The 27,471-nt window shown below is 37.0% G+C and overlaps 2 protein-coding genes across 3 annotated transcripts; both read right to left on the reverse strand.

Moving 5' to 3' along the window:
• Positions 1-1,454: 1,454 nt before the first annotated feature.
• Positions 1,455-10,216, reverse strand: RAE1 (ribonucleic acid export 1). 2 transcript variants are annotated; one of them, XM_059827110.1, is made up of 13 exons: positions 10,181-10,216; positions 9,433-9,529; positions 9,189-9,293; positions 8,286-8,378; positions 7,773-7,859; positions 6,702-6,788; positions 6,364-6,435; positions 5,684-5,791; positions 5,233-5,339; positions 5,073-5,148; positions 4,385-4,579; positions 2,689-2,774; positions 1,455-1,768 (listed from the first exon to the last, which is right to left on the reverse strand). In XM_059827110.1, coding segments are annotated over exons 2-13 (1,107 nt in total). In that variant the 5' UTR covers positions 9,523-9,529; positions 10,181-10,216; the 3' UTR covers positions 1,455-1,767. The 2 variants fall into 2 exon arrangements, with proteins under 2 accessions (XP_059683093.1, XP_059683092.1); XM_059827109.1 differs by having other exon boundaries at positions 1,455-2,774.
• Positions 10,217-11,794: 1,578 nt separating this feature from the next.
• SPO11 (SPO11 initiator of meiotic double strand breaks) lies at positions 11,795-26,671 on the reverse strand. The gene is made up of 13 exons (XM_059827325.1): positions 26,574-26,671; positions 23,872-23,985; positions 20,799-20,887; positions 20,115-20,181; positions 19,793-19,901; positions 19,074-19,160; positions 17,455-17,491; positions 17,123-17,232; positions 16,095-16,194; positions 14,559-14,596; positions 12,904-12,980; positions 12,592-12,703; positions 11,795-11,914 (listed from the first exon to the last, which is right to left on the reverse strand). The coding sequence occupies exons 1-13, from the start codon at positions 26,669-26,671 to the stop codon at positions 11,795-11,797; spliced, it is 1,158 nt and encodes a 385-aa protein (XP_059683308.1).
• Between the last annotated feature and the right edge of the window lie 800 nt (positions 26,672-27,471).

Genomic DNA, 27,471 nt, shown 5'->3' on the forward strand with positions numbered 1-27,471 from the left:
ACATGTTTGATGCTTGAAGGGATACAGCTGTGTGTACTTCACAAGAGAACCTCGCAATAATTCCAGGGAGGAGTAAATTGCCAATGCATTCTCCTAACTTGGGTAATGGAAAACAAATCAGTTCAAAGTTTGACTCTATCCTCCCAATTGAATGTATCTAATATGCACAGCAACGTAACGGAAAATATGCCCTTCTAACATTAGTCTGAACAATTAATGTGATGACTAAATAATTCTGAAGCCTTGCTAACAGATAAAAAGAAACTGATTCCAACAGGAGAATAAGGACTCAACATATTAATACAGAACTGTGTTACCAAACAAGAGAGACTTACCAGTGCTGGCTTCATAATGAAAATGTATTTTGGCCAAACTTAGTATCCACTTAAGTAGGTGCAACTCCATTGGATCCAGTAGAAACGCATCTGCTGAACTACAGTGAATCTATTTTCACAGAATCACAGAATCACTATTTTCTCATCACTCATTCATATTGTTAAGTATTTAAACAAAGAAACAGATTTTTTTAAACAAGAAACAGATGATACATTCCATTCTTCCCTGTTCACACCAGTGGGAGTTCTGCACACAAGAGAATTTTTTTTTTTTTTTTTTTTTTTTTTTGCCATCAGTGATCACACACACACTTAACCTTTAGCCTGCAATTGCTTGGTGGCATTCATTTGACTGGGAAGACTGGAAAAATGTGCTAAGAACCAAAGATTACAGCATAACAAACACAACCTTTAAAAATAAAATTCAGCAAAACCAAAAGAAATGTTTGAGCAAATGACCAGCTATTGATGTAACTGCTGGGAACTCTTTCCTATCTTAAAGAAAACAAATAGTCCATAAACAAATAGTCCATAAAACCATGTAAAACATAGAAGTAGCAGGGGAAAAAAAAAAAACCCACAACCTCACTTGAGAAGTAAAACCCAGAAAAGAGCATCTCTAAATATCAGCAGAGTGTATTACATGGACTTTCCTCAACTATACCAAACAAGAAATATACACCCAATAAAAACTGATGAACACAAAAAGAGAAGAGTCTGAAGTTAAAGGACCAGTAGGCTAATAAAGAGTTTGACGATAGTATGATTCGTTTGTACCAAAGACAAAAATTGTCAGGTGTTTAGCTGTTGAGATAGCAAGGAACTTGATTCATTCCCGTAAAACAAAAGGCCTTTCACACTAGTCCTCTTAATTCTTTGATGCAAAACCACAGGAATCACTCATAATGATACAGCAACTGGAAAAAGCATTAGATTTCCAGCTCAAGCAGCTGGAAGAAAAGTACTTTACTTTCAGAAAATGTATTTGAACTACAATGAAAGGACAAGCTGCTTTTAGAAGTGAAGCACACCACCTTACCCATGTTATTATAATAGAACTTCTGAATATAAAAAAGCTTTTAGCAAAAATTTTATTTGAAATGTAGCATGTATCCATAACCATAAGTTTTACAACATACAGTTTTACAGAGAATTTGTACAATATGACAGGTATTTCTATACATGCGCCCCCCCATTTTTATTCAGTCATTATTAAACAAACAATAGTTAAACAGGAATAATAAGCATTCACTTCCAAAAAGAAAAAACTTTGGCATGTATACAACTGGCTAGTTAAAAGTAAACAGTGGTAAATTCAAGTCAGAAAGAGACCCACTTGCTTTGTTTCACAGCATTTTTGATCAGGATGAAACTCACCAGCACTATTTTCTAGTTAATACAAAAATGATTACTTTTTTTCAGTCCAGAAACCCCTGTTAAGGGACAAAAACACGTTGAGAGACATGGAAAAGAACCAACTTTTAACTCTAAAAGGTGTCAGTTTTAAAGCAGTTTAGGCCATGAGTATTTTGCACACCTTGGCTGGGTCACGAACAAAACAAACCCTTTAATGGTTTGCTCGTATTACTGAACTATGTATCCCTTGGCACAACTGACAATTACTCCTTTGGACTAGAATAAACATGAGTATTGTTGGCTCAAAAGTCATGTCCATTGCTGGAGTGTAAGAAAAAAAAAATAAAGTAGAATTTGCACTGTACCCATCTTCTGTCTCGAGTTTCTATCACTGCTGTTGGCCACTTACATACCTACCAAATTTATCCAAAAAACGAGGGAAAACAATTTTCAAGGCATTTCTTCCTGGCATACAGTAGACAATATTTCTATTTTAAAATTCAGAAAGCAACGAAAGAACCCCGGAATAATGAGTAATAACAAGCCTCCTTTGAGAAGAATTACTTGCAATTCTTCAAGTACTTACAAAAAATACAGTATTTATACTGCTTCTCCAGAACTATTATAATTAACGTATTTTAATGTAGTACTAATAAAATAAATCCATAGATACAAATGGTTGCACTTCTAAGCAGGAATATCTAACCCAGATTCAGATTTTGCTGCAATTTCATTATTGCTGTGGAACAGATAGTGGTTAAGTCATGTGAATACTAGCCTCTCTTTCTTATACACATCAGAGTATCTTAATTTGAAAAAAATGTTCTCCAGCAAGTCAGAATACATTTAATGTAATTTTTACAGTTCCTGCTAAATGTTAGCGATCCAAAATTGACTGAACTGTGGTGCAATAGGGCACAAATGGCAGAAGAGCAGTGGAGTAGAGGCAGGAATGGCAGAAAAACAGTAGAGTAACACAAATCAGACTCATACTCACTACTTCTTATTCCTAGGCTTTAACTCTTCTGCTGCATTTCGCAGAAAAATGTAGTTTTTCTTTTGTGGATTATAAAATTCATGACCCTAAAGAGAAAAATCATCTGTATTTACTCTCTTTAAAAAAGAAATATCAGCATTACCTTAAAATGTAAGAATATAAATATTCCATTAGTTTGGTTTATTAAGATTTAATCTTAAGTCTTTAAGACCAGATATTGGACAACAATGGTGGATTAGGAACAGCTTACTGTAACAAGTAATTACAAGAACTGTGCATATAAAGCAAAATTTAAGGGACGTTTATCCATTTTTAAGGTATAAAAAAACTTTTCATAAAAAATAATCACATATCCCTAAGCTCTACTTTATAGATGCAGCTTAACACCTCAATGTGATCTTTATTTTTTTTTTTTCAAATGTCATTCTAGGCAGAGAAGAAACTGGAACTTTAATGGCCACCCAGTTTCACTTTATATTTTCTATCTTTTAAATGAAATAAGGTCACATTTTTTCAAAGTGAAGCCCAAGTTCCACAGGCAACTGCAAAAATATCTGTTCCGCAACTGCAGATGCAAATATACTATTTTGCATATTGACATCATCTGCATACACATTACTGACTCAATAAGTATTCAAACCAGGGAAAGTAAACACTAATAAAGCTATTAAAGTCCAACACACAACTTGAAAATTACGAACTTGACAGAAATGGTCTAGAAAGGAAATTTAGTACCTACTGGTTTTACTACTCAATATTGGCTTACAGATCTGAAAGATGCCTCAGTACGTATCTACCATTGCAGTCTACCCGAGCATTTAGAACTGAAGAATTCATCTGCCCTAGTGTCTAACAAAGTTATCTTACTTTGGGCAGCATTCCGAAGACTAGACAGTGCAGTGAATTAAAATTTTGCTCTCTTTGTGGCATGCAATGAAGTTCATCTGTGTGACTTCTGCATTCATTTCAGTCAAAACCACAAGGAATGTTATCCTCAAATTTAAAAGCACTAGTTATAACAAGAAAGTAAAACTTTTAATGGAAGTTGCTATTCCATTAAAATCAGTTACATTTCAACCTTGCTACCCCCTTCTTAAACTATAAAGAAGTATTGATTCTCCACATATTATGGTTTGTTGTGATTCTGTTGCATCTATATGATTTACCAAGTCAAGTTTGGAAGAGAAACACATAAATAAGTGCCACCAACAAGCTGCACTGAATGGTACAGGAAATTTAGTACATGGCACTCAAACACTCGTTTAAGTGTTTATAACCACAGTAACAGCTTTTTTTAAAGTTAAAGAGAATCTGCAGGAGAAGCAGAGATGTGCATTTCAAAGAGATTTGTGGGAACCTGTTAGGGTGCCACATTGCCCCATGACGCTCCCCAGAGCAGAATGTGTGTGAGCAACCAGAGTAACTTCTGAATCACGTAATTTACATTTTGCTCATCCAATTTTGCAAAATAGCATTGTTTAGCAATCTTACCCAACTGAAGCTAAAAACTAAAGACTGCACTACTTCAGTGTTAGATTTCATCAGATGTCTAAAATGACCATTGTAAGTTCTCTTGCGTGCTTGTGAAATTAGAAAGACTCAGCTATTATTTATAAAGAACAATGAAAGCCTCATGTGAAAAGGATAGTCTTTGTTGTCAACTGCAAGTATGAATAGGAGTATAAACCTTTCTTACCTTTGACCAATCATAACTGGAAGCATACGCAAATATATTGCCATTATGGTTGAAACAACAAGCAGATATTGGCTGGTCAAGTTGTTCTGATGTTTTTAGCTTCGTTCGTGCATCTTTATCCCAAAAGCTGAATCTACCATCAGATCCTACTGTTGCAAGAGTACCATGGACAGGGTGAAATGCTATCCCATTTACCTGCAGAATCATAAAAATACTATGTAAAACACCACACATGGGAACACTCACAACACACGTGCTGAGTCCTGAGAGAGTAAATACACAGGAAAGACTTTTTTCAACTATAGTTCTCTGGAAACCCAAAAAAAAAACCCCAAAACCCCACTGAAGCAACAAGGAAAGCATCAACTTTTTTTGTAGTACCTAAAAATTCACTGCATAACCCCATTACACAAATATATTAAGTACTGCTTCAATATCAGCAAAATTAACAAGTGTCATCTCCACCAAGATGATTTAATGAATGGTTGATCTGGTACTTGTTTTAAGGGAAGTAGAAAAATTTGTCTTTCCTCTTAATGTGTCACTATGACTGGTCCTTAAACACACATCTAAGATGACCTTTTGTCTTGCCTAAAGTTAAGGAGAACAAACAATTCATAATCAGTTTTACATTAAGAATGTGTATTGCCCTGTATAAATGATCTAGTGGCACATGCTGAATACTTACAGCATAGATATCCTGAGGTGCTGATGTGTTTGTTCCATTGGAACGATGACATTTAAAAGTGAAATTATCTTTTGCACTGGGGGGGGGAAAAAAAGTCTTTTTACTTTCGTCATTGTAAACTGAGCAATAAAGGAAGGATGTTTTATTAAATGATACTTACGGATTTGGAGGGTTAATATAATGAATAGCTACTCTTCCTTCAATGCTTCCAAGGGCAAATCCAGTAGGTTTGTTCACTTTGTCTTTAAAAATAGCAACACAGCGATGCTAAATTTGAGAAAGATACAGAGGATTTTAGACAGAAGCCTGAGGGCCAGATTTCCTGAACGCTGTCTGTTTTCCGTGGGGACACAAAACATCACATACATCAATGCAAAGTAAAGCAAAAACACAAAGTCAAGAGAGAGATCAAATTCTATTGATAATTTGGGCCACAGTATTTATATTTCTAAATCCTTATGAATATCAGCAACAGATCAATAGCATACCAGGACATGTGCCATACCAAGATAAAGTACTTTGGTTTTGAAACACTGTTTTTACCCAAAAATGGCAAGCTCATAATTTCAATAATCTGTATAAATACACTTGTAATAAATATAATCATTTACCTGGTGTTTAAGAGGAGATTCTATTCTTCTAAATTCAGAAGGTTGATTCTCTAACTGATAAACTATCAAACCCCTTTCTGCAGTGGCCACAGCAGCCATAGGATGAACCTGGATAAGGTTGTAAAATAGGTTGGAAGAGAGACACTTGTGTTAATAGCATGGCAGAGAATTCTACTTATTATTTCACAGAAATCCCTGAAGAAGTTAAAGGAATTAGACTATTTTCTGGGGGAAAGACAGGGAGGGAAAGGAGAAGAGGAGAAAGAACAAAGTTCAACTGTAGACTTATCTTCAAACAAAACAAATCCGTTCCCTGCCATCGAGAAATTAAACATACCAAAAATCTTCTAATTATTAGCTGACCCTTCCAACGTGAATCACAATAGTGGTAATGCAAACTCATCCAGAAATGAGGGTAGGTCAGTTCTAGTGATGATTTGGTTTTGTGATGTTAAAAGAATACTAAGTGTGTTTTGTATGACGCAAATACCTATTTTCCAGAGCCTGATCAAGAAGATCAATTTATGTTTTATTGCTAAAACCATACAGAGATCAAATAGTATTCTGTGATTCTATACTGTCAGTATTTAGTGCTAACCTACAGAAACCTCAAAGACTGCCAGTTTATTCATACTCCCAGTCATCTAGCTGACACTAGTTTACTGCATCTCATGGCTTACCACATCTGCACAATAACATCTTTCAGGGAGCTGCAATGTCATCATAGGTGTTGGTGAACGGGTATCCCAGAACTGATGGAAACAGAGAAATAAACAAAACTTATGCTTGGAGTTGAGGATGCACCATTTAAATTACTTTAGTACAGAGAATGCAATTGGTACCAAGATGTTTCATTCTTGTCTATAGTCAGAATACTGCAACTCTCTGTAAAGTGAGGCTGTTTCATTAATCTGTTTTTTGTATTAGTGATTAATAAAATATTTTCATTTCACATAAATATTTTCATACACAGATTACTAGCACGCTTTGTGTCCATTTGTTCAGGTAAAACTCAAACCTTCAAAGTTTTATCCCAGCTTCCTGTCATCACACAGCTATAATTTGGTGCTTTAATCCAATGGATAGTCTTCACAGGAGCATCATGCTGAAGAAAAAAAAGGACAAACACACATACATTTACTAAGATAACAGTCCACATTTCTTGTTATGCTCCTCTTTTTTTTTTTTGTATGTATTTACACCTTTTATCCATTCAAGAAAAGAAATTCATTATTTTAGACACAGCAGTTAGGATAAAGGTTGGTCATGACCTTATTGTGTTGTTTAGTGCTGTAGAATCACCCACATAAGAAAAAAATGGTTCCTGACACAAAGAACTACAATAAAGTCACCCTATATAGGAAGACGGTCACAGTAGTAACACGAATTATGAACAGCAGGACTTTCTATTTATTTATAAAGGATATTATCCATCATGCTAAAAAATCAACACTTCAATGTAATACATTATTTATTACAAACTAATATAAAAACCAGCTTCTGACAAGAGCTACAGAAGAAAGGCCTATGTTAATTACACCAACAAGATTTTAAAATCAAAGCTGAGAATCTGAATTTTATCACCTCAAATAACATACAAGAAGCAATCATTAAAAGGACTAACTCTCTTCTTAAATTACGTAACTGGTAACTCATTTGAGCCATCATAACTACATATTCTATGAATGGACATTCGCTTCTAAATTGAGAATGTAAATTATAATTCCTGTTACTGCTGTAGCAAAAAGCTGGTATTTGTGAAAGTGAATTCAATGATTTCTTAATTTTTTTTCCCCCTATAACGCAGCAGGGCAACTTAGTGAGATCACAGCAGCAATGGAAGGAGCTCTCTCAAGTAAAATAGAGGAAACAGCTGCACAAGTTATTCAAATCACTTTGATGGTAGGTCTCCCTATTTGTGTGCACTTCATTATCTCAAAAATATAAAAAGCACCTTACAACCTCTTCTTCATATAGCAGTATCTACTTCAGAACCACTAAACATTAGCTTAATTTGCTAATAAAAGTAGCTTTTAATAAAAATAGAAAAGAAAAAAAACACCTAATAGCTTGGGGCTTGCTTACTTACTTGTGCAATCTGAATAGCTTGATTACTATTGAGATCCCACATTTTGGCAGTTTTATCACAGGAAGCAGTAAATACTTTACTCCCATCCTAAAAAACAAGAATAAGGCCAAGAGATTAAATAGCTCTATCATGCAGTATCTATTAGAAAACTGTCAAGCCTTATCCTCCTCTAGGAATAACATAACATTAATGTAACATATACAGGGACTGCAAGACAAAGATGAAACATAAAAATGGGAATTTATTTACAACTGTATGCCATAGAAGAGAAAACTGTGCTAGTTACTATCTAGTTTTAAATACATTCTTACTTTCAACTCACTTTTACCCTTCTTATGCCCATGTTAGTCTATTTTATTAGGACATGCTTAGAACATATTTACAGCAACATAAGTCTATACAATAATTACGGGCTGCATCTACATGTGGCACTCATGTCTGTCTGGAAACCACATGCCAATTTATTTAGGGTTTTGACAAAAATTGTTTATTTATTTTTAAATAGGAACATACATCACTCCAGCAGCCATCTAGTACGGGCCCTGTGTGCATCTGCTGAGCCTTCGGAATTGTCTGTCCATTGTCTTGAACTTCCCAGCAGCGAACCTGTAACAGAAGCGTATACAAACATATTAACACTAAAAACTTAAAAGACTTCTCTTCTTGAAGATCCCAGCATTAGTTTATCTAGCAAAAAGTATGATTATAAACACCAAGGTTTTTTTCAGAACTAGTGAAACCTTATTTTCTTTGATTATGTTCCTTTTATCTGTACAGCCACAACTCAATCCCACAACTTCAACCCCACCTCAGAAGCACCTTATGATCACGTAACACCTCCCAGTGCTCTCCTGGAGAACCCATAACCATCAGCTAGGAAGAAGATGCCTGCTGCAGGCTACCGGTCAACAGACCAAACAGAACAGTTAAAAAACATGCTCACATTTGTCTTCCCCTCCCTGTTTGTGCCAGTTGGGATCTCACCCTTCAATCCAAATAAACTTCAATAAGGTTGTAGGAACACATTTACCATTGTGTTCACAGTTCTTTCACTGGGCAAAGCATACCTATGTTAGCCTAACTGTGTAAGAAAATGAAGCTAAAAACCAAACAAACAGGAAAAAGGAAAATCAAAGTAATAAAAATCTTACAGGAAAAATATTGACTACATATTCCAAGCTGAAGCTTAAAACACACAGGCAGAGGAATGACCTATCTGAATATCACAACTGAATTTCTCAGTTGAATCCGCTCAGCTACGTCAAACTTGGTGCCTTGGCACCAGACACAAATTTTGCAGTTCTGCAAAGAGAAAGATATTCAGGTGCCCTGGCACAAGTGTTTACGATCACATTTTGCAGTTTAGGCACCAATGCTCCCACTTTATTCACCTATAGGTCTGACTTAAGTACTTACATCATTTGCCCATGATCCTGCAATGAGGAAATTACCCGGCAACGTTGGCGGACTAAATGCTAAACAAGATATGCTGTCATCAGGTGGAGATGTTACTTCAATATCCTACAAGGGACAGAATACAAAACAGAATTAGTCACATTTGAGATCCTATTACTTCTAAAGGGTGAAATAGTAGATACTGCTGTGACACGCTGAAAGACTGCAGAAGAACAGCCGTTCCCACAGGAACTAACGCACATACCTTCATTGGGTTATGGTTGTCTGCAGTCGTACTGCCAAACATGCTGGTACCTCCAGTACCAAACCCTGATGTTGATCCAAACAGACTCATCCTTACCCTGCAAATAACGAAAAGGCTTACTGAGACCTGCAAGGCCCTCAAGCATCCCTAGGACGTCTCAGCGCAGCCACTACACCAGCACACTCCTCACCCCCCTGGGAGGCACCCAGCAACATACAAATATACCAAATAAAGTTTAAAAAAAAAAAAAAGAAGAAAAAAAAAAAAAATCACACTTCTCACTGCAGTTGGATCCCTGACATTTCCCGGTCGGCCACCCCACCACCGCTGCCAGGGATCCCTCTCCAGCCGTCACCCGGAGAGAACTAACCCCCGCCCCCCCCCCGCCCCTCAACCCTCCCCCAGCATCGCCGGGCTGCGGGAGCAACTGCGCCTCGGGGAGCGCCGCGCCCGGCACAGCCCGCCCCGGAGGTGCTCCCCCTCCAGCACACGCCCCAGCCTCGTGTCTCTGCCTACAGCCCGCCCGGCGGGGCAGCGAGGATGCCCGGCAGGCGAGGACGCGCCATTTCGCGGGGGTCCCGCTTCCCTGCCGGCAGAACCGGCCAGCGGCCGGCGCGCGGAGCGGCCGTTCGGGGTGGCCCGTTGGAGCGGGGCCGAGGGCGCCCGCAGGCCGCGACACTGCCGCAGGCGAGGCGGGGCGGGGCCGTGCGGGAACACAGGGCGGACGCCGGCGCCGACCCTCACTCACCCGTGTGGCAGGCCCGCTCCGGCCCGCTGCCTGCAGCGACGCGGCCCTGCAGCTAACGCGGCAGCGACGCGGGGGCAGGCCGCGTCTCTCTGCGCAGGCGCCGCGGCCGGCGGGGCGGTGGCGGCGCCTGCGCCCTGGGCAGGCAGGGCGGGAAGGGGCCGGGCGCGGGCAGGCCCGGGGAACCAGGCCGGCGGGGTGCTGCTGGGCGCCGGGCGGCTCCCGCGCTGTCTCTCGGCCGGGAAAAGCCCAGCCCGGCCGTGCCTGCTCCTGGTCCTGCTCCGCTCCCCGGGGACCTTGGTGGCGCTGCCGCTAAGGAAAGAGAAAAAGAATTAATTAACTTTTTCTTGCCCTGCGCCGTGAGGAGCGGGGTCAGCTGCGTAGTGACGTTTGTAGCACTGCAGTAGGCGTTGCAAAGGAGGCGGTTTTTTCCGGCGTGGAGGGCGTTCAAGTGGTCGGATGGGTCAAAGCACATTCGGCCCCCCCGGGGCGTTACAGTGGCACCAAGTACAGCTCCTGCAGCGCGGGGGAGCGTCGCCCGTTTAAATTCAAATACTGTTAACCTTCGGTAGAACGGGGCTCCAAGTATTTTGAAACTCATGAAAATAAAGCCTTCCTCAAGGCCAGGCTTTGAAAAGTTCTCTGCTCCTGAACTCTGTGTAGGCCCGTTTTTGTTACTGCCTACTGCTAAATTACTAGTAGGTAGTAACACTGTACTGTGCAGTAAATAAGAAGGAACTGTAATTCCTTTTGAACTTAATAGTGGTGGAACAGCAGTAAAAAAAAAAAACCCTACTGGATAAGTCTACTGAAAATACTATCTGTAGGATCCATGCTGATGACTATTGATCAACTTTGGGAGTATTTTCTATGCAATTTGGTTTCCTCACATAAAATTTATGGTACACTTTAATTGCCACAGTTTCCTGCTCCTTTTTACTGTTTTAGAGCCAACTAAATAAAGAAAATGAAGAAGGGATTCTGTTATGATGTGCATCATTAACAGGATTGTTTATTAAATTCTTAATCAGTAACATCTGCTTGCTTACTTGTTCATTGAAGATAAATAGTAATTTGGTTGCTGCAACATTTGTAGCTGCTTGACATATGCAGTAATGAAGAATTATCTCTGACTTATTGGTCTGAATTTATAGCGAACACAAAATGCCACAATGCTGTACTTAAAATGATTTCCAAAAGGAGGCATGTGCAACAAATTGTTAACCAAGTCTTTTATTCTCTTCAAAAATAAAAAAGGTTGGTACAGCATCATCTTGTGCTTGAAGACAGAAGGCAAAGCAATTCCTTGATACGTTTTTGAACGTAACATTTTCTGGCCAGAAAGAACATGTCTCATTATCTTTTTATGTATGTACCATTGCATTTGGCGTTGTTACAGTGCAGAAGCCACAGAATGGAAGCAACAATATTCTGTAAAGGAATCGTAATTTCTCTTACGGTTTGAAAGAGGAAAAAGAAATAATGATAATTAGATACCGTGATAAAGAAACCTAACAAGAAGCTGAAGCATACTCCTCTGTCTCTCTGCATTTTTTCTAAGAGCAGTCAACAAAATAAATCAATATCAAGAAAAGTATTTCATTTGCAAACAAGCATTCATAGCCATCCACCAAATTGCAGTTTGTTTGGTAAATAGACTCTGGAAAGGTAATCTGATGAAAGAGAAGTTAAAACTTGAATTTCAGCCTTCAGTTTAGATGCTGCCATAATTTCCAGCTAAAAAAAGAACAAATTAATACGTGATGCTGTAACAGCCTGATCCAAGGTTAGAGAATAATTTAAATAAGAATTTAAATAAGAATTACACTTGTAGAACTGTAAAGTTAGTATTACTGGAAATGGTGCTGCAAAATCCCTGTCACTGAGCGGAGATTCATTTTACTGCCTGTTGATGTGTTCTCTAGTGTGTACCTCACAGTAACACAAACAATTTATAAGATGAGTATAAACAGGAAGGAGAAGGTACACGGTACCTTGTCCTGCTTTCTAACCGTTTCACACAATATATGCCGGAATTGAGATATATGGTTTAAAAGCTACAGGCGAGATTAGAGGTCTAGTACTGAGTAAGTAACTGTTGTAAGCATTCCCCTACTTGTAAGGACCTAATATATTCTGTAATATTTAGGAAAGCAGTAAAATCCCATGTGATCATCAGCTGACTAATGGCAGGAAAGCTTAAAATGCTGCCGGTTCTGGCTTGTGAGCCATTGAGGCCCACTGATTCAGAGAGACAGTGGGCATGGTCTTGCTCAATCTTGCCTTCTTTTAGGGCTGCAAAACCTTACTGGTTCTGCTGTCCTAAGATTTTATCATCATAAAGAGGAATAGGATTGCAGACAATAGGATTCGTCCTGTGGGGAGTAAGAAATAGGAAATAGGTTTATACATACTTCTTTTTTCCACATTGGCTGACAAGCAATGTAAGGTCTCTTTTGTATACTTGCTAACTTGTTTTGATCTTGCTTTGTAAAGGGAATTAGGATATCTTTGCGTATATTTAATCTGAAAAGAAAATAATGTTGTTAAATTTTCTGATATACTTAAAAAATATTTATTCCAACTTATATCTTTATATTAAGCCAAAATAGTATATGAAAAGAATAATGTATTTAAATATCAGTTGTCTTTTTGTGCATTAAGTCAGATTGCATTTCCTGTCTATGAAACAGAATACTTCTGTTTCTTTTGGGGAAATAACTAACCTCTCAAGATCAGATGGAAGGAGACCAAGCCACTTTATAGATGGAACGGTGAGATGATGTGCCTCAAAAGACATTGACTAAAATAAGAAAGGTCAACGATAACATTCAGTGACTTTTAGTTTAAATTATTTGAGATACATGCCTTCTGAGGTCATGGTCATATTTTATTACCAAGATAATTAGGTATTTTCACTATCAGAATGGTATAGGAGAAAATAGTGCAACTGAAGCTTACCATATCCCCTTGCCAGAAACCGTTCCTTCGCTAAGACTTGCACCCTTCAGCCTATGACAGATTCTAAACTAGTCCAATTTAGGCTGGTCTAGTCTGAATAGTTTTGGTTTGTTTTTTACAGTCAACATGAGTATGATTGCAAAAAAAAAAAAAATTAAGCCACGAGGAGCAATGACAATAAAATCTGGAAATTTCTGATATTTTCTGCTGGAAAGTACCACATCATATAAAAATAGCCCAAACAAAGGTTCATCTGGTCCAGTATCATGGCTACAGTAAATACCTTGGGGAAAAGCATAAATACAAATAAGCAATTAATGATATTCTCAGAATACTCCCCCTGCTCCCCATGGTTTGTGACTCCAACTTTCTGAGCCAGAAGTGGTGATGGTGTAATACTTGATTTTGTCAGGTTGCTTTTAGAATCCATGAAAACTTTTGTCATCTACAGCACCCTACAGCAAAGTATCACAGTTAAATTAGATACTGTATAAAGGAATACTTCCATTGTTTGTGATGAACTTGACATATTCTAGTTTCATTTGATACACCTGTTGCTCTGTAACTGAACAAAATAAACTCTCAAAGGAATCTGACAATTTAATTTAATCCTGGAAGATGGTGTTTTATCAGTTTACACACCTTTGTAGGAGAGCTGAAAGCATGACAGCTCACCTGAAAATGTAAGAGTTCTGTCTCCCTGGATATGTTATGACATATATTGAGGCATATGTTATGACATATATTTGAACTCTGACATCATCGATGTCTGACAGTTTTCTGAAGTTCTTTAATTATTTTTTTTTACTTCGGATGTTCTTTCTCCATTGCTTTACTGAACAGTTCACCCATCTGCTCCTGCCCTTTGCCTTCACCTTAGTCTGCCTGCCTTCCACATTGTCTTCCTGTACCTTGTCTTTCAGCAGTGTAATATAATAATGCCTTCTTGTTCCTTTTGCCTCTTCTTATATAATGTTCCACACTAACACATGTATCCATAAGCGAATTCTCACCCCAGAACAAAATCTTTACCAACATAACATGATTTTGTGGAGAGTCACCCATCTCACAAGTTACGTCCTTCTCCTCCCAAGGTCCCTCCAGCCTTCATTTCTCTTCTAAGGCAGAAACAAAGCAAAATGGAGGACACTTTTCTATTTGGACTTCCTGAAAACTGCCTGTGCAGCAGGGAAAAACTGAAATGTAGTTAAATGAAACACCTGTAATTGTTATCCAGTTTCTTTTTGTTGCAGGAAGAAGCAGTTTCTACAGATAGACAAGGCCTAAAATCTGTGTCTTTGTGTTGAAACAAAATGATAAAAGGCAGTAACCATTCTGACAAAGGCTGTAACATTTCATACATTCCAGCTTCAAGCCTGAGCTACAAAAAATATATTTAAAATGGAAAAATTATACTCACCACAGATCCGTATTTGTAGATACACATTATTTCTACCCCTAGGGTGCAGAATACCAAATGTTAAGTGTTTGTTTATCTGCACACTGGGCATGTTTAAGAAGACTGCATTAAGAATTCAATTTTATGGCATAACACTTATGGCTTTATGATTAGTGAGGTTCTTTATGCTTTACAATTATTTTTAGAGTATGTAAAAATAATCGGAATTTGAACATAATATGTCACATTTATATAGTTAAATGTTTCACACTGTCTGTGCAGAGTCATTTCAAAACCAAGGATAATCTTGGAACAATCTTTCACAAAAAGTGTCTTTCTTTATCCTGTGTAATCTGTCTCTCTTAATACTATTGCTTTGAGCAGCTGCTTCTCATTTTGCAATATCCCTAATTTTAGGTGGTATCAGTGTAGATACAGAAGAGATTTTCTACATTTTGTGTATGTGAATTCAGATTCTGAATTCAAACAAAGGCATATACACTCACATACACAGAATCCCTCATGAAATGAGAGAGTGGTGAGACACTGGAATAAGCTGCCCAGAGAAGTGGTGGAGTCACCCTCACTGGAGGTCTTCGAGGAGCGTGTGGACGAGGCATTGTGGGACGTGGTGTAATGGGCATGGTGGTGTTAGTTGATGGTTGGACTTGATGATCTTATAGGTCTTTTCCAACCTTAGTGATTCTGCGATTCTGTGATTCTGTGAAATGAGGGAAATTTCAGACCTGCTGCTGATGTAATAGAATACCGCATCCAGAATGTGATGGACTTGGTTTAGGATTAACTTTATTCCTGCTGGCATCAGACTTGTAGTTTCTAGCTCACTACTCTAAACTATTGACATGAGTGCTGAATTATTAATATAAGTATATGTGAACTACTTTAAAACGAATAAAAGACTCACTTTGCTCAAACATACTATTTTCTTCATGTCTGTCTGGCCTAAGGATCATAACGCAATTAAAAATTTTGCTTTATACCAAACTGAGCAATATTTACAAAAGTTCCTGTTATTTCCTTTTATTTTACAAAAGGAATAGCACAGCCAACAGCTGGAATTCATGACACAGCAACATTTTCAACAGTATTGAACTCTGTAAAGATATAGCTAGGACCTCCTGAGACTTTTAGAAGTGGTCAAGTGCCGAACTCCCATTAAAATCAGTGGAATCATGTAATGGATCATAAAATTCCATTATCTTTATCCTCATTTCTAGGCCCACAGGTACTTTCAAAATCTAGTTCTATTCTGAGCTATGAATTCTGTAAAAAAATGTTTTTCTTTTTTAGGTACAAGGTAAGACTCTTATTAATAACTCAAAGCACAACAAAGCATCAATATTCAATGGGGATGTAAAGCCAGTACTGATGTTTCAGTGAAACTCCTTCTGTACTCCTAGGTATATTCTGCATAAATCAGGAACCTTCTGATTGTGTTGGATCTCTATGCTCTGAGTACCTTCCCATAAAAGTAAGAAAAGACGTTAGAAATAAATTTTGCTTTCCTTTTATGTCATTGAATCTCTACAGATTTACCGTGTGGATCTGCATCCATAAGGGTGAAAATAGGGATTTGAAAAGTATCCCACAGCTTTCTGACCAAAAGTCGTGTATTAAGATCTGGTACGCCTCTTCCCTAAGGAAATAAAATAAAAGCAGACAGTTTTAAATTAATTAAAACAACATCTGGCTACATATGTGTTTACATTTGTCATTTAAAAGCAAGCAAACAAACAAAATGCTGGCAGAAATATTTCTCTAGCAGCTATTTTGCAGGGAGAGTTGTATGCTCCTATTTTGGCTCTGTGAGAAGGGAAGGAGGAACGGGCTGGGGAGCAGCACAGCTTATGTCCTGGATTACAGGCACTGTAGATATATTATACATTCCTGTATTTAAGGAGTTAATTTGTAAGGTCTGGGAGTTGATGTACAGGAGCACCCTGGTATCTGAATAAGCTGGTGTAAAAAGGCCACTTTTTTCTTCTCAAAAGTATTTATGGCACTAACGAAACAATATAAACCAAGTTCTTGCTATGACTGACTATAACTGGACAGTATGCCACATAATATAAATGCTTCTCAAACGCTTCTCTCTTAGGTACGGGGGTATGTTTTTTCCTCATTGTGGCCAAATCTATCCCAGAACAAGTAGGCATGCATATTCCATTTACACATTCCTATTAATTCTCCAGGCTCCATAGCTCTTTCAGTACAACCTAAAATCAACCAATTCTGTTTCATTTGGGTTTGCTAAATCTAGGATCCTGAAGGACAAAAGGTTACTCAACAGTCAAGCCTTTCTGAGACTGAGTGGGGCAGCTGCTTTCAGCGGCACATGAAGTTGATAAGCTACCAAGCTCTAAGGAGAAGTTTGGAGGAAATAAGTCTTTAGAATGTGTATTTTGTATTTCTACCAGCATAATAAAATTTAAAAAAATATCATTAGACACGTTTCATATTAATTTTATTATGGTCTTTTGATCAAGTTTTAGTACTACTACAATGCTAAAGTATCACTTAAATTCTTATGTCTAGCTAGACGATACGAAGTGTAAGATGCATACCGTAATCATTATACATGGGGACAATTTATTGCAGAAGTCATCATCCAGGAGTCTCTGAAAAGTTGCATCTTTTTCAACAATTAACATAAATTTGGCATGTGAGATTAAATCTTTTCTGTTAAGGTTAGCTGCACGTAAAATGATCCATCACACCAATCAATTAAAACTAAATGCTCTAAAATACCTGTTCTGGAGCCAAAAGCAGTGTTCATGACTCAATTTCAGAGCCAACAAGCAAAGAAAAAATTACCAGAACATTGTTTGACTTGGAATATTCTTTGTTTTTACTCTATTTTTTCAGTCCACAATGAGAGTTCTTGCTCAAAGGATACGTTTAATTCCTTGAACATTAGATGGCACAGTGACTGCCTAAAACAACAAAAATGAGATTTATAATTTTAAATAGAGAAAATTATATATTTTAAAATAACAACATTAGGTAATGAAGGACACAATTACATCCTGAAACAACCATTCATCTTCTACACACAAGATCAATCTTGACATTTTCACCTCTTCATAAGCATATTCAACCATTCATATCCTGCTCTATTGTATGGTTGTGTAGGAGTCCTCCTGTTACAACAAAATGCTTTTCAAAAGTATTTGTGCTACTGTCACAAAAGATTGTTCATCATATGGGCATTACGGAGATAACAATGTCCTGATGAATTTTTTATCTGTCTTAGCCAGAAAAGAGTCAGCTTGGTGTGAAGATTGCAAATTTAATACAGGCCTAAAACATTAAATCCTTTCTTTTATTAACCTATAACCTGATTTTATAACTATTTTGGAGCAACAATTTTAAGACATAGTAATGTTTACTTTACATCTCATATTAGGATTGGCTCGATCTGGCAAGTATCCGGATAAGAAAACAGGAACTGGAGGAAGAACTTGGCAAAAGAGTATGTATATATTGAAGTGTGTGGTCTGTTTTAACTTCTGACTGCTAAATCACCTCCAGTGCCAGGGTGGAACAACTCAACAAATAAAAATACGAAGAGCTGTAGAGGAGCATTAATAACAGGGGTCTTTATGCTCTGCTTAAAAACAAAGTATAGTAGGCAGCTAAGGTTATCTTTCCATTTTGAAATTACTGACTTAGGCTTACAATGAACACATTTTCCAGGAAATTAGGACAACAGTCAACAAGTCTGAGTTCCGTTCCTGCTTTCATATTCTGCACGGCTATAGGAAATCTTTTAGGACTAGAATAGTTGAATTTCATCTCTTCATCTCCAAACCACTTTTGGCTCTTGACTATTATGAAATGTTATAATTCCTGTATAAGTGATAATCCTGAGACCAAACAGCCTGGTATTATATACTTTTGGTTGTACAGTGCTGCGCACATGAAGACAATATCAACTCTTATGGAGTATCATCATTAAAGTTCTGTAAATGAGAACATATTTTGGGTCCAGAAAGAGATTTCTAACTATAGAGGCTCAGTTCAGCCTCTCATCTATTGCTGTTGCTACTAGAGGAGTCTGTCCAGTGTGGTAGAAGCAGCTCATGAGGACCATCTGAGTATGTCAACTCATGCTGTAAGGCTTGTGTTCTTACTCTGTCAGAAATCTATTGTGACAGAAACGATGTTCAGAGTGCTCAGGATTCTTTGATTCAGAGCACTTATTTGACATAAAATTGTAATGTAAAGCCTAAGATACACAATATATATGCCTTCCACTGCAAGGCTCCTGTGGTAGAAGGTAGTGCTAAAAACCATATCCAAAGGATATATTCCTGGTGAGTATATAGCTGAGCTTCAGAATTGCAATACAGTTGAGCAATACTTTTTACCTCTCTTTTTTTCACCCAGGTTGTAATATCTCAATTTGCCACAAGCACAGGTCTGTATAATAAATGTGCACAGTAACTGAGCTACAAGATGTGCAGGATATCATGCAAAGGTCGATGCTATGAATTACTGTTTTATAATACATACTGTAGCACCGCAGGTACAATTCACTTTTGTACCATCTTCCTCAGTGTAACTTAAATTACCAGCAACAAAACCTCTAGTTGTAGACAGCTGAAAAAAATAGTAAGTTATATACAGTAACTCAAAGTTACACGCTGTTATGTTACTATATTGCACAAGCAAAACAAGAAACTTCTAAAAAGAATTCTGACTGGTAATAAGCAGTTATCGACTCCCATCAACCTTTTAAACACTAAGCAATGTTGTTGTCATCATGAATATAAAGGCATACTTAAAATAAATTATGTTAACAACTGCATTTATAGATACAAAGGGATTCCTGTAAGGCATGAGTAGATTTGAAAGGTTGTTACATCTCCGACTTACTTTAAATTTTCATTTAACCCCCAAGTTAGCAAATCATTTGAGTACCAACTGCTAAACAGATGTCTTGCACTCGGAATTTTAAGCACTGCCTTCTCTAGGTAGTAGCAAAAGGCCCTGTGATTTTAGCTGGCAGTTTGTCCCAAACTCTTTGGAGCAAGCAAACTCTATGAATTTTCTCTGAAGAAAGAAACCTTTTGAGGGCTATGATAAGCCATAATTAGGTTTCATTTGCACAAATTACACTTTTTATTTTAACTACATATTTCCTACTCATAACTTTTCTTCGTATTTCAGCTTTCAGTTCAATCTGTATGATTTGGAAATAATGATAAAAACATTCATAATAAGCCACTTACTATATGTAGACTTCTCCGAGGTATCTTAAGCATGCAAGAAATGTCATTGATTATATTGTCCACAACACTTTGGCTACCAAACAGTAGTGTATCTGAATAATATATATCTCTATCAAGACAAAATATTGTATTTGTAATTATAATACTGAAACAGCTGTAGGCTCATGAGAATTCTATAGAGGGAGTGGATAATCACATCAACCTAAAGTATTTTACGTACAGGAATCTATTATCCTACAGGCGTGCATCCTACAGGCTGTTTTTTACAATAACATTCTTAAAATACAACTTCATTTGAAATTACAGAAATATAGTATGTTACCTTTTAGTTGCATAAGTATTGCTCTGCACCATCTTATAAATCATAGATAATATTTTGAGCATCAGAGCTGAAAAGAGACATTTAAAGAAATATTTTATCCATTTTCAGATATGCATATACAATAATTTGTCTTTATATTGACCCATATTTGTGTCTCATAAAATAAAACTTTGAAACATGTATTTTAATGTGCTGTGAAAATACAGAGAGACTGTACTAGTCAATAGACTCAATAATTTCCAGCATAATTAGAAAAAATATGATGCAGTTAAGTGAGGGAATGTGTGCCCTGCTTTTCAGGCCAAGAAATTAAATGACTGAGTTAGAAAAAGAAGTTAGCATATTGTCCATATTCCAAGATGCCTTTACTAGATAGCTTTTTGAAGAAGGGTGAAGTTTTTACATTAAGACCTTTTGAGCATGCCTTCAGCTGATATTCATTCAGGGAGGGTAGAAACTGTAAGAATGCCATATTAATTTCACTGTCAGTCACTATAATTTAATAGAGAAGAGCAAAGCTGAAGGGCTGGTCATAATATCAGGTTATATTAGTGATACACTTCTAAATTACAAGGCATAAATTTTTTTTACGGTTTGGTGTTGTGTTTTTTTTTTTTTTTACAAAGTTTTGAACTAAAATACAAGAAAAACTAAGAATTTTGCTTTTGAACTTTTTTAACTTACCAAATTTTGGTGCTGATCTAGGGCAGTCACTTCTTACTTGTTTTGTAGTACAATGTGGTATCATCTGTAGACCTACAGAATCTTTAAATCTGATACATTGCAAACAAATACAGTAAGACTGTAAACTTATTGATTATATGTAAATTGTTCTCTGCAAGGTAATTCATACTCAGACTCCTTTCCTATGATCAAATATGCTAGTGCTATTTTCAGACTCTGTACAGAAACCATCAACTTGGGTGGAGTTGGAGTGGCTGAAGGAAAAAGGCAGGCAGTAGTCATCATCTGCCAAAATGACCCATTCAAAACATTGCTGAACTGCCCCCCATCTGATCATTGGCTTCAAAACATGAAAGTTTCTCAAGAAGATACTTCAAGACTGAATTTAAGCCTAAAATACATGTTTCCAGGCAAAAGTAGAGACAAGAAAAATATTTTATACATGTTTATAACTGTTATTATTGCTATAACATGCTATTATTTTGCATGAAAACAAAGGAATAACCAACACAGGAAAAAATGTGAATCATTATTGGAATACAAATCAAGTCTGACACAGTGTCTTTCTGATGTAGAATGTATTAAAAAGTGCTATTATTTCATATTACAATTAATATTATCTGGTTTATGCCCTTAAATTATTATCAGAATAACTCAATTATATTCCATTATTAACCTTTGGAAACAAAAATGTGGTCCATCCTATTGTCTAAACAGTTGTTTAATCTAAACGAGCTCCACCATTTCGTGTTTCACCATTTCATGCCTGAAGGTGCACATTTCACCAAAAGATTCAATTATTTTCTTAATGACACTCCATTATTTTACTTAAAATTATTTTAGTGCCTTATGACAGTCCTGTCTTTAAAGCATTATTTTTAATTTTAGAGGTTTGTATGTACTTTTAAAAAGCATTGGTGGCAAAATGGCCATAATTTTATCTAAAACCACATAATGTTCCTAAATTTCTTTGTCAAAGGTTTTGCTCCATGCATCCTTTGGGTGGCAGAATGCACCACGGTGTGTATACGTAAAGTGACAGCAATAACAAACAGCACAGTGTAGCATCTGCCTGCCAGCTTTAACGTAACTTTCTTGCCTTTGCGCTGCAACGTTTGAAAGATATGTGTGTGTTTCACTTGCATGCTCCCTATATTGTAACTGCACGGGAGGAAAAAAGTAATCAAAACTTTGCTGGATTGTTCTCTCAGGTTAAATAAGAAGCACTCCTTTCAAAAACAGTATGCTGAAGGGCCTGATCAGTGTGACTCCCACAGATATTTCATAAAGGCAACTGCAAACTGGCATTAGATCGGTCGTCCAGTAATTCTTCCTAGGATCTTCTTTCCACTAATGGGAAATCTATTCTTTTTTTTTCTTCCCTTTTTTTTTTTTTTTTTTTCTGGAAAGATACAGCTGAACAATGGAAACTGATTGTACTGCTTTAGGCCTGACATTCTCACTAACTGACATCATTCGCAGGTAAATGCCTCTCTGGGCATCTACACAAGTTTACAAGGAACATTTCAAACATTAAATCATTCTCTCATTGTACTAGTTCCTGCCCAGCAGATTCCAGCTGTGTAGATTAGGTATGAAAAGGCTGCCTAAAAAGAAAAAAAATGCCCACTGACTATATTTTTTTCCACTCGTCTTATATTTTGGCATTCTGTTTTTGTTTTTATTTGTCTATTTATTTTTATTTTAATCTTCTTAAACTGCTCTATTAAAGTGCGACTATTCAACAGAAATGCGTATCTGAGATTACATTTCTCCACCATAAATAACAGTTCAGCTTTTTAAAATGTGATTGATGAGTCTTATTTTTAACATACTGTGCTGTTAACTTGTTTTAATTTGAACGTTTTTCCCCCTATATGTTCTGATGGCAAATAACAGCTCACATTTGTTTTTTTAGCCTGGAATGCCATTTCCCCGAAGATTGCCAAAAATTGCAAAACTTTGTTATAGTATTTTAATTCTACAGACATATGAGTGAAACATTTTTGTCAAACTATCAAGACACAAACCATTAAATTCCCTGGAACATACAAGCCTTTCAGTTAACTGATTACCTTCAGGCCCCTCAGGTCTTTTGACTGACAGAATTTTATTGTTTTCACTAAATGAGTATTCCACCAAAGTGTTACGCATGGAAGGTTTGCTATGCTTTCTCAACCTCAAATATTTGTAATGCGTCCACTTACAAGCACCTCTGCAATCTTATCAATCTAAATATCCTTTAACCCACTGATGTCCAAAGCTATTACAGGGCAAGAAATAGATTTGCGTCTTCCTTTATCCTTTTGCTTCTGTATTATAGAAAGCAATTAATCTCTCAGGTTCAGGTATTTTCAGTTTAAATGAGCTCCTTGGAAAAATACTGTTGCACAAGCAACTTCTACAAATCACAAAGTGTGTCATAAAAGAGGACAGGTTGTTTTTTCTCTGATTCTGTCTAGATAAGCTGGCATAAGATCTGAAATTTAGATAACATTAGAAACTTGGTTTGCTTTATTTGGCTGGTAATGAACTTAGAACACAACACAGAGGCAAGAAATAGAACAGGAAGAGGTGAGATGCATCTTCTCTGAAGAACAAAAAGGTAAGTTTATCACTATCAATTTAAGAAATAAGATACCATGAGGAAAAGCAGAGAAAAAGAAAAGCAGCAGCACAGAAAAGGCATTGGAGAATGAAATTGCTAGCAATTGTTTCCAGCCTAAAACAGATTTTTTCACTCTAACACAACTTATCCTTTCTGGTTTCTACTGCTTCCAGAAAACGATTGTTTATAGGACCTCCCTTTCCTTTCTAACCCCTATTACAGTAGTTCTACATTCCCCTTTATGCTATGGTCTGCTGTTACTTAATACATGATGCCTGTTCATGCAGAGTGGTTACTAAGCATTACTTTCACTTGTCCGTTGCTTTTTAAGAAGTCAAATTATTTATTGATTCTAATACTTACAGAATTATGCAACATTAACTTTTCTGGAAGTTACATAATCAAATTTATATTCATGGCATTTATATTAATATAAGGTAGTACTTCAAAATATAGAATACGTACTCTATATTCCTCCAATCTGATCTGTTAGCCAGTGTGAGAACAGGTGCTTTTTTTTGGGCCAAGCTTTTAAGTACATCTTGAATAACATTTTCTATTGCCTCGAGAACTTCAGAACTGAAACAAAGAAAATTAATGATACAGTTCATGTGATAAAATCTAGTTCTACTTTGAGTTTTGATCATCTATCCCCACTCCTACAAAAATAATGTAATCCAAAACTGCTTCAAGAATATATTTGTTTCAGAAGTGTGGAGGAACTCCTTTGTTTTTTAATTTTGTTTTGTTCAGTTTCCGTAAAATCTTTGACTTTCCATTCCAGATGCATGACTGAGGACACAATTAAGAGTACTTTTCTATTCAATCCTGAAACACCAAATTTTTCACCAGCTAAACTTTTAGACCAACTGGCTGGTTTGTGACTAATGATTAATGTTTTACTATAAATGATGTAATATTGGCTTTGGCTATGATTTGGGCCAAGTTGTTTTTAAATGCTGTAAATTTAAAAAATGTTCAAGAGTAGAAATACTTCCTGTTGTACCATTGCATGTTAACCTTTTGATCTGCTACCCTGAACAAACTGTTAAGGGTTTTAATTACATGAAGGCTTAGTCTCAACATATGCACTGTGAAAAGAATAAAATCTGTATCGTTTACCTAAAAAGACAAAGTAACCTTGCAGCAGATCCCTTACAGCATAACCGTAGGCTGGTTTGAGTGTTATGACAGATGCTTTTTATTTTCATAAGCAAGCTGACTCCAACATTTCAGCTGTCCTTAAAATTGCAAGTGTACTATACCATCATAAGTTTAGGTAGGAATTAAAAGAACAGACAAAACTTATTTTAGCTCAAAGTTTTATCAGCAAAGTCCAATTTTGTCATTAAGTAACATACTAAGAAAAGATGTGCACACCACACAGAATGAATTATCCCACTGTTACAAAATCAGCAAGAATGACTTTTAAAACCTAGCTTTAAGTCTCTTTAAACAATAATGAAGTGTCATTAAAGCTCTCCTCTATCAGCTGAATATGTTTCTTCCATTTTGTAGCTCAGCTTCCACTTACTCCTCATTCTGCTGAAACTAGATTATCATTTTTTGAAAGCAATTTCTGGAAAGTATTAACTTTTTATTTTAAAATGTTATTTGTAATAGTATTTGTATAAAGAAAACCTACTAGTATTACTAACATTTTTGTCCAATAACATTAAACCATTCAACAAAAACAATGGAAGGCTTTTTTCTGTTTTTCAGATAAATAAACTTGGACACAGAGAGGCTAATGGCTTTCCAAAGGTGAAACAGAGAAGCACTTGCAGTGCTGATAATACAAGAACACCTGGTCATGCAGCCAATATGTAAATTCATTTTCTACTGTATGATAGTTTCATAATCAGGTGCAAGATTCCCTAACTTTCAGACTCATAGTCTCTGCCTCCTAATAAAATCCTACATCTCACTGCCATATCCGAAATAGAAATTCTTTTAATCACAGAGGAAATGGTTGGCTGGTGAGCTAAATGTGTAATGCATCAAATGGTAAGAGTAAAATAGGTAAGCAAAGCTGACTATGGTGCATATCTCCAACATAACAAAAATTAGTGTTGAAGAAAATAAAAATATGTATAGGCAGATGGACGGAAGAACAGATAGGTAGGTAGGAAATCTGAACCATGTCATTGCTTTGCTATTCATAAATATTTTACTTGTTCATTTGGTTCTGTCCACTGTAACTGTCTTAATATTCCAGATGTACCTCAAAGTTTGCCACAGAATTTGAAAGTTCAGGTTTCTGTTCCAATCCCAATTTCCCGATTTATTTGCCAACAGAAGTTGTAAATGTAGCAAAACAGGAGGAAGAGGACAGCAATTCTCTGTGTACCCCCTGCTGATATTCTGTCTCCTTTTGCAGAGATTAACTGAATTTTAATAAGCAAACACACAGTATTGGCCAAGTATGCCTACTTAAAATTCACTCTGGTTTAGTTAACAGTGAAATCTGAGCTGAGAAGGGCTAAGCACTGTATATCTCACAGGGTTTGCCTGCTCATTTCTAACAGGTTGCAGCATGAGGAGATACTTGTTTCTGTATAGCGCAAGAATGGTCTTCAACATTAAGAGCATAAAAGATTAGTATTATAGCACCTTTAGCAAGCAAACAATATACATACACAAGAGAAACAGTTAGAAATAAAAATCTGCAATGTAATAAACCAACACACTCCAAACCCCAGAACTGTACATTGCTAAAGCCATGCAGTTCCCATACCCTGCCACAAAGACCAAGAACTCTCCAAGTCATTATTATTATTATTATTATTATTATTATTATTATTATTATTATTATTATTATTATTATCCTTTTCCTTTTAAAATACTTTTAAGATGCTCCCAGTCTGTTCTAGCCTCTGAGGCTGATACACACAGTAAGAGTCTTTGAAAAAATGAGTGTTTTTTGTTAGTGAAATTCAGTATGTTTTGTCACGGCTTTCTGTATTTCTGTCTGTACCTACAGACTTTTTTGAGAGGTCTGAGAGAACGGAGATGCTGTTTGCAGTGTGAAAGCCCCTCCTCCCCTGTGTTTTTGTAGGGGAGTGTGTTTTTCACTTTTGCACAAGCCCATTAGGTGCAATGGTGCACTACCTACTTACGTATTACCACAGAAAGAAAGCATGGGTGCTATTTTTCACATCTTTTACCTAGGGACCTGGCTCTCATGACCAGACAGACTTGTTTCCCTGTAGCTGGCCTTGTTCCCAGCTGGCACGTCAGTGGAACACACACTGTGGTCCTCCATAAAGGTTGATGCAGACCAATCCAGCTTCTCTGGAAGGGATGAAGCCATGTTAAAAAGAAGCAAAAGGGATTACCAAAGAAATTAGAAAAGGCTATTCTGCGTGCTGGAGTTAAAACTCATGATCTGAGGTCAAACCGTAGGGCCAGCAAGAATAAACAGCAAATTTCTGTAGAAAACAAAGTCAATATTTTCCTGCCCTTACTGACTGACTGACTGAGGGCTTTTCCCGCCCTTTCTAATGGACGGGAGCTGGCCCTGCCCTTCCCGACTGACTGAGGGCTTTTCCCGCTCTTCCTGACTGACCAATGGCTTTTCCTGCTCTTGCTAACAGACAGGAGATGGCCCCGCCCACCCTAACTGACAGGCACCTTCTCCCGCCCTTCCTGACTGAGCACATACTCCGCTGGGAACTGAACCTCAAAACTGTCTCTGGAGCTGCTGCGTGTGAGCAGATTTTTAAGCACAAACTTCATAGCACCCAGATCTCGGGGTCACTGGAATAAATCCGGCCAAAGTGGCCAAAATGGCTCATCAATACTTTCCTCATCCATTCTGGATGACCAGCAATTATTTTCTTCCCTCAGTATCAAATGTCTTTTCCTGACTGTTCTCAGTGGCTAGAAGAAAGCCAAAAAAGCTGAAAGCTCCAGCGCAACTCCAAGTGTTGAAAAATCAGCTTCCTTCCCCAAAATGGAATTCAACTTCTACTGAGATTATTGAATACTATTTTTATAATTTGCCTTCAGCATTCAGAAGTTTTAGAATAGACTTGGGATATGTTTTCAAATCTTTCTCAATAC

The sequence above is a fragment of the Gavia stellata genome, chromosome 20 (genome assembly GCF_030936135.1).
Source record: "Gavia stellata isolate bGavSte3 chromosome 20, bGavSte3.hap2, whole genome shotgun sequence".
Lineage (NCBI taxonomy): Eukaryota > Metazoa > Chordata > Aves > Gaviiformes > Gaviidae > Gavia > Gavia stellata.